This window comes from Gorilla gorilla, chromosome 4, assembly GCF_029281585.2.
Source record: "Gorilla gorilla gorilla isolate KB3781 chromosome 4, NHGRI_mGorGor1-v2.1_pri, whole genome shotgun sequence".
Classification (NCBI taxonomy): Eukaryota; Metazoa; Chordata; class Mammalia; order Primates; family Hominidae; genus Gorilla; species Gorilla gorilla.
The window spans coordinates 15933050-15944795 of NC_073228.2; the positions used below are offsets into that span (position 1 = coordinate 15933050).

An 11746-nucleotide genomic window follows, 5' to 3' on the forward strand; every position below is an offset into this window, starting at 1 on the left:
AAAAAAAAAAAAAAAAGCAAGCAAAGGTTCCTGTTGTTGATGGAGTCACGCCAGTGTAGGAGCTGCTGGATCCCGTGCAAGCTCAGAGGGGTAGAGAAGAAGCTCTCTGCCTTCAGAGAGCTTGTAGTTTTGTTGTAGCCACAGACTGGCATGCAGGAGCCCACCTATGGATGCAGAAGAAATAAAAGAGACCCCAAGCAAAGGCCGAGCTAGGAAACAGCACAGGGATGTGGGCAGGTGGGGGTGACAGGCATGGCAGCGTCACCATCGTGGAATATCATCTTGGGACGCGGTGCAAACCAGTGTGGACCTGATCTCATGTGCTGAATTGTTTTGTGGGGGAAGTGTCAGAATGGAGGCATGAAGGATTCTGTGGCATCCAGACCTTCTCGGGTCATTCCCAATATGCCAAGCAAGAGACCGAGGCCAGGAAAATTCATCACCCTCGTTGAAGCAGTGGGATGTAACGACTAAGGGCTTATGCCCTTGAGCCAGATGGCCCAGCCCTTTACCCCAGCCCGCTGCCACTTGGGCGCATGGCTGGCACATTGCTTAACCTCTCCATGCTTCCATTTTCTCATCTGTAAAATGGGAGTGCAAACTGCCTCAGGATTATTGAGAAGGTTAAGCTAGTGATTATGTAACCTGCTTAGAACAATGCCTGGCACACTGTTTAGTGTATGATAAATTTATTAATATTAACATCATCTTTATTTCCAGGCATTATTACTTAAACCGTGGCATAGCTTTTCCCATTTGAAACAGGCTAGTGTTTTGTTTTGTTTTGTTTTGTTCTAATAGTGAGAACCGTTTAGAAAGTCTAAAGTCCTGTGAAAATACCAGTGGGGTCGGTTAACTCAGGTTAGCTTGGTGTGCTTCTCTCACCTGGCCCTGGCTCGGGAGTACACGTTTTCTGAATCTTACAGGACCTGCCTGATGTGCAAGAGCTCATCACTCAAGTGCGGTCGGAGAAGTGCTCCCTGCAGGCCGCAGCCATCCTTGGTGAGCCCCCTGCCTGGCCTTTGTATCCCCAGACTTCCCTTCCTGCCACTCCCCTTCTCTGTCACACCCCACACTACTGTTTTAAGGTTGAAAGGGTTGTCTTGGTTCATCTGTAAGATGTTCCTGGCCTTTACTTGTGCCAGCTGGGCATCAGATCGTGTAGAAGCATTTCGAGATGCACTGTTACACTGGCCCTTCTCCCTGTTACTGTCCTCATGCAACTGTGCTGGCTTTACTGGGCCGACGGCATTGGATCTGGGATTGATCTGTTTATCTCCACCACTTCTCAGCAGGAGACAGGCCTGGCTGCCCCACATGCTGGCTCCTTTTGCTTTTGGGATGTAGGGGCCACCTGTGTGATAGGCCTCATTTGTGATTAGTGTGCTATTATAAATCCTTGTTCTTACTGAATCCCTGTGAAACTTTCAGATGCAAACGACGCTCATCAAACAGAGACCTCCTCTTCCCAAGTCAAGGACAATAAGGTAAGTCTGGGCCATGGTTTTTGAGGAATACGAAGCAGGATTAGTAATAAACTAGGAATGCATGCTCATTATAGAGCAGTGGACCCTAAATTTCTAAGGAAACCCCCCACCTCCCTCCCTTTTCTTACCCAACCTCAAAGCTTCTTGCATAAAGCTTCCTAGATGTCAGATCATCCCTGGGAAGAGGGTTGAGGAACCTGTTGCTGTAAAGAGTAGCACCCGTGGGTAAGAGCTCTAACTCGTAACATGGCCAACAGACCTGCACCCCAGTCCTAGCCTGCCACTCTCTTAGCCTCTCTGGGTTTCAGTGACTTTGACTACAAGGCAGGGATGTGGTAGCCCCTCCTCGTAGGAGGCTGTCAGGATTGAGTGATTGAGTGAGATGGCCCCTGTAAAGCTCTGAACCAGGCAGTCGGCACTCAGGAATGTTCACCAAGGGTGTTCTGTGACCGATGCTACATACGTCTCTTTGATTTGACTTCCAGCCTCTGGTTGAACGGTTTGAGACATTCTGCCTGGACCCTTCCCTTGTCACCAAGCAAGCCAACCTTGTGCACTTCCCACCAGGCTTCCAGCCCATTCCCTGCAAGCCTTTGTTCTTTGACCTGGCCCTCAACCATGTGGCTTTCCCACCCCTTGAGGACAAGTTGGAACAGAAGACCAAGAGTGGCCTCACTGGATACATCAAGGGCATCTTTGGATTCAGGAGCTAACCAGGCTCTTCCTCGGGGGCGGGGTAGATTCTGACTCTTAATCTGTATTGTGAGAAAATCCCAGCAAGTTCCATGATATTAAATCCAGGTCTGCATTGGCCCGGGGCAGGAGTTTAACATCTTCGGCCCTGCATTCCTACAGCCTGTGTCTGTACACGTTCTTAAGCAGCGTGTCAGGAGAGCACCCTGTTGTCTTCTGGTAAATGTGTGCAGGGTCATCCTGTCTCCTGTACCTCCTGGGAAAGGGGCCGCTGCTGTCTGGTGCCCTGTGAGCTGTGATTGATTGCCTTTGGTCAGTAATGAGTTCAGGAGTCCACACCAGGCACAGATGGGGCCTTGAAACGCTTTGTCATGCTTCTTCAGTACCGTGGATTTGAAATGAACTCATCCTTGCTGTGAGCATCCAGGATCCCTTGAGAAGTTTATCTATGACTATGAAACTGGCAACGTCACCCCAGAATTACGGTCAGCCTTATTCCCCTTCACCTCCCAGTGAATGCTAAGAAGTTTCAGACAAGCAGAGAGCTCTATTTTTAGAAGAAATATGTTACACTCAGAAATGATGAAACCAAATCTTATATTAAAAGGCAAAGATGACGGAGACTGTGCCCATTTCTTATATGCTCTCCCTCATGTCCAGTCCCCGTTCTCTCCTCGGGAGCCTAGTTGCGTGAAGCCGGTGAGGTCAAGTGTAACCTGACTTACCGGCAACTAGGTGAGGCTGATGCCAGATACACATGTTAGAGGCACTATTTTTCAGGACTTCCCAATGTGTAATTTTTAGATGCCATTACATTTTAATGCCCTTCGTTACCCTCCGTTTTTTCTTAGTCATCCCTTTTCACTTCTATTATAACATCAATAATAGAAGTCACAAAAACAATGTAAGAAAGCAAGGAATAAAAGTGATTTAAACATGTACCTGACACTTAACGATTCCCTTTGGAAATCAAAACTCATCTGTCACATAGGAAAGAAAATTCGTCACGAGAAATGTTGGCTTAGATGTTTTCCGTTTTTGAGCAAACCCAGTGGCTTGAAGAAAAGGCTGACTGGTTAAAAATCCAAGAGCATTGTTTCAGGATGGCATTGTAACCCCCCGAGGGTTCTTGCCCGCTGCCTAGATGGAGCTGATTCATGGAAACAGGAATTGCAATAGAGAGTTTAATTCACACACAGCCGGCTAAACAGGAGACGAGTTTATTACTCACATTGGTCTCCCTGAAAATTCAGAGACTGGGAATTTTAAGGATAATTTGGTGGGTAGGGGGGTCAGGAAATGGGGAGTGCTGATTGGTCAGGTTGGAGATGAAGTCATAGGGAGTTGGAGATGAAGTCAGGGAGTTGGAGATGAAGTCATAGGGAGTTGGAGATGAAGTCATAGGGAGTTGGAGATGAAGTCATAGGGAGTTGGAGATGAAGTCATAGGGAGTTGGAGATGAAGTCATAGGGAGTTGAAGCTGGCCTCTTGTGCTGAGTCGGTTTCCTGGGTGGGGGCCACAAGACCAGATGAGCCAGTTTGGATGGATGGTGCCAGCTGATCCATAAAGTGCAGGGTCTGAAAAATATCTCGAGCACCATTCTTAGGTTTTACAACAGTGATGTCATCCCTAGGAGCAACTGGGAAGGTTCAGAATCTTGGGCCTCTGGCTGCATGACTCCTAAACCATAATTTCAATTCTTGTGGCTAATTGGTTAGTCCTACAAAGGCAGTCTGGGCCCCAGGCAAGAAGGGGGTTTATTTCCGGAAAGTGCTGTTACCATCTTTGTTTCAAAGTTAAACAGTTAAACTGTAAGCTTCTCCCAAAGTTAGTTCGGCTTATTCCCAGGAATGAACAAGGACAGCATGGAGGTTAGAAGCAAGATGGAGTGGGTTAGGCTAGACCTTTTTCACTCTAATAATCTCACTGTTAGAATTTTTGTAAAGGTGGTTTTAGAATGCCACTGTGGGCTTGGCTGTGCCTTTTGTTTTCCCAGTAAGTTGCAGGGAGGGAAGGCTAAGAGCTAGAAAGGGTGGTGAGACACAAATCAGGCTTCTTGTTAGAATTGTGTGGTGGCTTAGAACCTTGAGATGCTCGCAGAGAGGCCCTGATCCCCCGGGGTTTGTTTTGGGTTGGAGAGCCTCAGGAAGCTGGGTTTTTTTTTTTTAATTGAAAGTTTCATCATCTATGCCATATAAATTTAGGACTATCCTCACCCCTCCTGAAAATATAGCACAGATAGGCTGGACACAGTGGCTTACGCCTGTAATCCCAGCACTTTGAGAGGCCGAGGCAGGCAGATCACTTGAGGCCAGAAGTTCGAGACCAGCCTGGGCAACATGGCAAGACCTTGTCTCTACCAAAAAAACTTTTTTAAAAGAAAAATATATATAGCACAGATGACTGGTCTCAGGTTGAGGTCCTGGGTTGTGATCAGGTCAGTGTCCCTGCGGGCTAAGGAACCACGATTTGGGGGTTAGGGGGTCTTCATCCATGTCCTCATCCTCCTCCCAGGGCCATGGGCCAAGATTCTGCACCTCCCTTGTCTCGTCTCTGTGCTGACAGCCGCGCTGTCCTCCAGCTCCAAGAACCCAATTCCAGGCCCTGCTGTGCAGCAGTCTCAGGCCTGCCTCAGGCCGTTGCCTGCAGCATCGTGAGGGGGACAGGCATGGGGAACCGCTCATCCTCCTGGAAGATGTCCCCTTGTCCTTCCCACAGCCCTCCCAGCCCCTCCCACTCTAGAGTGCTGGCCTCAGTGGGGACCCAGGACCTATAAACTAGAGATGGAGGCGAATCCCAACTGCACCTTTTCCTTCTCAGGTTGCCTAATGCTTTGTCTCGCAGCCACACTACAAATTCCATTTCTCCCGGTGCTCCTGCCAGGCACTCTGAGCAGCATTGGCTGTTAACGGCCAGTGATGCTGTTTAGTATTAAAAGCAGGTGTTTACATAAGAAGACAGATCTGGCAGGGCCAAGGTCTCCGGCGAGCTTGCACATCCCTTCTCGTGGGATTCCTGGACATTAAGCAGGCTGTGTCGTGGGGGACAGAGCGCCAGATGCAGGACCCCCTCCTGTCCTCAGGCCCTGGGAAGCGGCTCTGCCTCTGATGGGAGCAGGTTTCAAGTCAGGCCCTCACTGCCCCTGGGCCTTGCAGGCTGTTCGCTGGGGGTTTTCACAGAAAGACACTTTGGAGGCCACACAGTCCTGCCTTCCCACGGGGCAGGACATGCAGATGAGGCCCCGGGGGCCGCGAATGGGTCTGTTCCAAGTGGGTGTTCCCGTGTTGTGCTGGCTCCAGTCCCTCCTCCAGGATGGACTCTGGTGCTGTCAGCAAGCTCTGACCCTGGAGGAGGCTTCTGTCTCCAACATCAAGAGAGACAAAGAGAGCTCCATTCAGTCCCCTTATACTTTTATTTATTTATTTATTTAGAGACAGTCTCACTCTTGTCACCCAGGCTGGAGTGCAGTGGCACGATCTCAGCTCATTGCAGCCTCCGCCTCCCAGGTTCAAGCGATTCTCCTGCCTCAATCTCCCAACTAGCTGGGACTACAGGTGCGTGCCATCATGCCCAGCTAATATTTGTATTTTTAGTAGAGGCGGAGTTTCACCGTGTTGGGCAGGCTGGTCTCGAACTCCTGGCCTCAAGTGATCCACCTGCCTCGACCTCCCAAAGTGCTGGGATTACAGGCGTGAGTCACCACGCCTGGCCCGGTCTCATACTTTTAAAGCCTGCCCTAGGTCTGCTGTGGCTGTGATCATGGTTTCTGTCTTTTTTTTTTTTTTTTTTTTTTTGAGATGGAGTCTCGCTCTGTCGCCTAGGCTGGAGTGCAGTGGTGTAATCTCGGCTCACTCCACCTCCCAGGTTCAAGCAATTCTCCTGCCTCAGCCTCCCGAGTAGCTGGGATTACAGGTGGCCACCACCACGCCCAGCTAATTTTTGTATTTTTAGTAGAGATGGGGATTTCACCATTTTGGCCAGGTTGGCCTCAAACTCCTGACTTCATGATCTACCTGCCTCGGCCTCCCAAAGTGCTGGGATTACAGGCATGAGCCACCGCACCTGGCCTTTTTTTTTTTTTTTGAGATGGAGTCTGACACTGTCGCCCTGGCTGGAGAGCAGTGGTGTGATCTTGGCTGACTGCAACCTCCACCTCCCAGGTTCAAGCAATTCTCCTGCCTCAGCCTCCCGAGTAGCTGGGATTACAGGTGGCCACCACCACGCCTAGCTACTTTTTGTATTTTTAGTAGAGATGGGGTTTTACTATATTGGCCAGGTTGGTCTCAAATGCCTGACCTCGTGATCCACCCGCCTCAGCCTCCCAAGGTGCTGGGATTACAGGCGTCAGCCACCACGCCCGGCCTATGTGATCATGGTTTCTATTCTCTGTTCCAAGCAAGCCCTACCAGGCCTGCTGGGTGAGGGTCAGGAGCGCGAGGTGGCTGAGGATGGCACTGGCCTTTGCTGCTGGGTCTCCTGGCCTGTTCCTCTCTTCCCGAATGTTGTTTGGATTTGCTGTCTCCTCTCTGGTTTTACATTAAATCAGTGAGAACTCTTGGATTCCCTCTTTGAAATGAAACGGTGCCGGGCTTGGTTCCGACCCCTTCCCCTGGTGGCAACCTGAGCCTGTCACCACATCCACAAGGTGACAGTCTGTGATGACAGGCCATCCTCAACCCATAGCGGCTCTGGGCCAGAGGCAGGACTTTCCTCCCAAAAGCCGAGGCAGAGGCTTCACCCGCTCTAGGAGAGGAAGGCCAGCGCCAGGGGCTTTGAGGGTGGGACTGTGCTCTGTTCACTGTCATCGCTGTGGCAGCGCTAATTTTTCACATACGAGATGTTGTTAGTCACACACAAAAAAGCCAACTGATCACAGAATTCTAAACAGCACAATTCTGTCTGCAGCCTTGAAAAGCCTGGGACATTTAGAGGTCTAGGAAAATATCCAAAGATAGCAAAAATATGTGTTGGTTCTAATTTTTTGTTTGAAGACAGTTGTTGCTACAGAGGAGATGGAAAGCAGATTTAGCTGTAAAATTTATCGATGTTCCAAAGCAAAGAGAATAAATTGGAAATTGCCTGCATCCTGACAACACCAACTGGAAGAATCCAACCTGTTATTCTGTTAGATGTTAGAGACACTTGGGAGGAGGACCTGGGAGGGGCTGTGGCTGGGGGCACCGCCCAGGGCCAGCTGGGGTGGCAGGCTGTGCGGGTTGCACACAGTAGATAGGCCCTGGCCTCTGGGTCCACCCTCTGCTCTGAGCACCATCTGGCACAGAGTGAGAGGCTCTACAAGCATCCACTAGAAGTATTATTATTATTATTATTCCGAGATGAGTTTTCACTCTTGTTGCCCACACTGGAGTGCAATGGCACGATCTCAGCTTACTGCAACCTCTGCCTCCTGGGTTCAAGTGATTCTCCTGCCTCAGCCTCCTGAGTAGCTGGGATTACAGGCATGTGCCACCATGCTCAGCTAATTTTTGTATTTTTAGTAGAGACGAGGTTTCACCAAGTTGGATAGGCTGGTCTCGAACTCCTGACCTCAGGTGATCCGCAGCTTCAGCCCCCCAAAGTGCTTCCCCAGGGATCTTCTGACCTAGCAATCCAGCTATGATGGGCAGGTACCTGGGCCAGTGAAAGCTGAGTAACGTTACCGGCGGCTCATCTGTGGAATGGAGACAGGTGTGGCTGTGCAAACGCCTTGCCAGGCAGTGCCTCCCATGCTGCCTAAGAAGAGGTGTGAGGCAGAGAGAGCAGGTGCCCAGGGTCCTCCGAGCTCCTGGATCCCTGCCCCACACTTACTAGTCCATCGCCTCTGAGCACACTCCAGCTCCTGTACAACAGGGGCGGCTGCGTCTCAAAGTTGCTGGCAGGAGACAGTGAGGAGGTTCCCCCAAAATGTTCTGAGCCCAGACCCCAAGACAGTGTGGGCTGCTGTACCCTGAGTCGATGGGCACACATAGCTGAGAGAGCCTTCCACTCAGCCAGCCTGCGTCCTTGTCTTCCCCTTCCCAGGAAGTCCTCCTAAGTCTGTGCAACGCCATTCAGACAATAGTTTGGGTCTGAAGAGCTGCTGTCTGCGCTGGGTAGTTTAACCTCCCCTTTCCAGCTTCCTGACAATAGAGACAAATCAGGCAGCTATAAGAACTTCTTGTTCCTTCGTTTTCATGTTTGTCTGTTTTATAAACCTTTTTCTCCCTCTGAACAGTGAACAGTGCCAGATGCCACCAGACCCCTGCTGCTGTGGTGCAGCCGGTGGGACATTTTCTCAAGCGGCAACACAGGTCATTATCTTGGCATGGACAGTTAGCTGGCTGCCTCCGTCACATCCACACTTCTCCAAAATAGGGCTGCAGGTCCCCAGACCTAGCTAATAAGGACAGCTATCATCTTAAAGGTGGCAGAGAGGCCCAGAGCCCTTGGGCCTACCAGTTCCCGAGTAAGACTGGCTGGGCTGCAGACTTCTGGAATGCAGGGATGGCTCGTGCACGAGGTGGCTGCAGGGGCTGGGGAGTGGGCTGCACCAGCATCAGTCCTACAGCTGAACTGGGGCTGGTGCTGTGGGTCCCCTTTCTCCCAGGGAAAGGGGATGGTTCAGAGGGAGGGACAGATACCCTAAAGCAGCCTTGGTTTTGAGGATTCCAGGGGTTCCCTCTATGTTCTCTTTCTTGCCATTTAGTATGAGGAATCCTGCCTGCTCTCTTAACACACACAAGATTTGGTTGTTTTCTGTTTTTTGGAGTTTTGGTAGTTGCTTCCTCTAAACCTTCCCCGTAAAAGTCCCAAAAGGAATCACTAGCACCTGTTCCTCCCCACTCTTGTCTGGTTAGGCAAGCTGTGCCACCTTTTGCTTCTCTCTAGGCTGACCTTGGCATTTCAGTTCTTTTTATCGGACTTGCCAGGCAGACTCACAGCCAAAAGAGCCTCCACCTGGTGGCCCTGCAGATTCCTGGGCCACAGCCTCTACCCCCCAATCCTATACCTGTAGACAATGGAAGGAGGCTGGTCCCTTGAACCCCCAGTCCGCCAGACTGTGCTCCTCTAGGCCCAGCTGGAGGAGGGTGCCTCTGCTTTGCTCAGTGGGCGAAGGGAGTGAAGGGAAGAGGTCATTACTCAACTTCGGTCCAAGGGTCTGGCAGCGGAGCTTTTGTACAAACAGGGCAATTTCCTGAGACGGCAAAGCCTCGCCTCATCAGGAACACATGGGCGCCTGGTAACTTACGGCTCCCGGGACAAAGGAGGCAATTACCACCATCTGCCTCAGCAGGGAGAAGAATGCCTCCCCACAGGAGCCCCGGAGCTGGAGGAAAGAGTGGGCACCAGAGGGCTTAACTGCTGGCACACATGCCAAGTGGCCACCCTGTGGCCGGGCTGCACATGTGCCCAGCTGTGTCTGGCAGTCTTGGAGCCGAGAGTCTCACTGTTTTTGGTCTGATCAAGCCTCTTGCTCAGGTCCCAGACCAGGTGAGCTGCCAGCTGCCCACATCAGCGTGGCGCTCCAGGCGCAAGGAGTGAGTAAGCTGCCGCACAAAGTCATGGCTGGCAGAGGGTTGAGCAGCCCCAGGGATCGTTTCATCTCTAACCTCTCAATCCACCAAGGAGCAAGCCAGGGCCAGGTGAGAGGAAGGACTCACCAGGCCCTTCAAAGTGGGGAGATGCTATCTTTGCATGCATGCCTTTAAAAAAAATTTTTTTTTGGTTTTTTTTTTTTTTGAGCCGGAGTCTCGCTCTGTCACCCAGGCTGGAGTGCAGTGATGCAATCTCGGTTCACTGCAACCTCTGCCTCCAAGATTCAAGTGAATCTTCTGCCTCAGCCTCCCGAGTAGCTGGGACTACAGGCACGCACCACTACGCCCAGCTAATTTTTGTATTTTTAGTAGAGACGAGGTTTCACCATGTTGGTCAGGCTGGTCTTGAACTCCTGACCTCGTGATCCGCCCACCTTGGCCCCCAAAGTGCTGGGATTACAGGCATGAGCCACTGCAGCTGGTCGTTTTACATTCTTTTTCCATGGTACGTCTTTGAAATCTGGTGTGAATTTTGCACATATAACACATCTCACTTCGGTCCAGGCACCTTCAAATGCGCTACAGCCACACACAGCAGGACTTGTGGTTGCAGAAACGGACGCTGAGGGTCTTGACCCAGGCAGTCAGCCCCATCTTGACCTTTTAGATAAAGGGCTCCTTTCTCTCCAAAGGGTGAGGCCAGAGGTGAAGCACAAAGACAGCCATGCCCCACTCTGTGTCCCTGTCCTTTCTCCTGTTTTCTTCTGGGGCCAGGGTTGCTGCCATCTGACAGGAGCATCCCACGTGAGAGACCGCCTCAGGGCTCAGGGTGTTCCTGCCTGCCGCCTGGCAGCCCTTATCAGAGGAGCCGGGCCTGATTTGATCCAGCATGAGAAGATCACGCCAGGAAGTCAGCTCTTGTTTTTCTTGCAGTAAATCAGTTAGCCCTTAATCTCTGGGGCGTGTGAGGGCCCCCTGCAGTGCTCATTTCCTTCCTGGAGGGCTTCTGCAGAGGGGAGGAAGCTCGAGTGTTCCAGACCTCAGACTCGCTGCCCTTCGCCCAGGGCACCTCCCCCTGCACAGCCCAGGGGCCTCACCCGGCTGCTCTCTGTCTGGAGTCTGGACACCTCTCCCCAGGGCCCCACTTCCAGTGACTGCCACCTCCCAGGGAGGGGCCAAGCCCAAAGGGGAAGCAGCCGGGCTCAGTGGCTGACGCCTGTAATCCCAGCACTTTGGGAGGCTGAGGTGGGCGAATCACCTGAGGTCAGGAGTTCGAGACCAGCCTGGCCAACACGGTGAAACCCTGTCTCTACTAAAAATACAAAAAATTAGTCGGGCGTGGTAGCGGGTGCCTGTAATCCCAGCTACTCAGGAGGCTGAGGCAGGAGAATCGCTTGAACCTGGGAGGCAGGGGTTGCAGTGAGCCGAGATGGCGCCACTGCACTCCAGCCTGGGAGACAGAGTGAGACTCAGTCTCAAAAAAAAAAAAAAAAAGAAAAGAAAAAGGTGAATCAGGGAGGCCAGGGGTGAGGCTGGCGTTGGCCCCCGTAGTCATTCACACAAATGGCTCCTTTCTGAAGACAACTGATTGCAGGCATGCAATGAGTGGCTAGAAGACAAGTGTCACCAGGAATAAAGTGGGAGCAGGCTGGGGCAGAGGCTGAGTGGCCAGTCATCCCTGGTGCCATCTCACTCAAGACACGGGCTGGGAGCCGAGGACACTGGAGACCACTTTGTTTCCTCATTGCTGTCAGGGGCTGCCACTGCCCTCCCCACCCCCACTGCCCCGTCAGCTCCTCCACCTCTAGAAATGGGGGTCTCCTGCATCCCCTCTCCACGGCCGAGTTCAGGGGCTTCCCATGAAATTCAGCCAAAAAGGGCGCAGGCCTTTTCTATCCCATGGGGGCCTGAGGCCAGTATCAGGCGTCGGTCCCTGGTCTCCCCCGTCTGCTGGGACCTTTCTCTCCTGCCAGGCTGTGCTTTGTCCTCAGCGAGGCCTGCCAGGATGTCCAGGTGATGTCACCCAGTCAGCCTGTTCCATCCCCTGGCTC

General features: G+C 51.9%; 1 protein-coding gene across 1 annotated transcript in view; it reads left to right on the plus strand.

Moving 5' to 3' along the window:
- Positions 1-2803, plus strand: part of SRP68 (signal recognition particle 68) — a 33577-nt gene extending 30774 nt beyond the window's left edge. The window contains exons 14-16 of the mRNA XM_031011535.3: positions 927-1002; positions 1432-1487; positions 1973-2803. Of these exons, the coding sequence (XP_030867395.2) occupies positions 927-1002; positions 1432-1487; positions 1973-2200 (360 nt within the window). The 3' untranslated portion in view covers positions 2201-2803. The remainder of the gene's footprint in view (positions 1-926; positions 1003-1431; positions 1488-1972) is intronic.
- The last annotated feature ends 8943 nt before the right edge of the window (positions 2804-11746 follow it).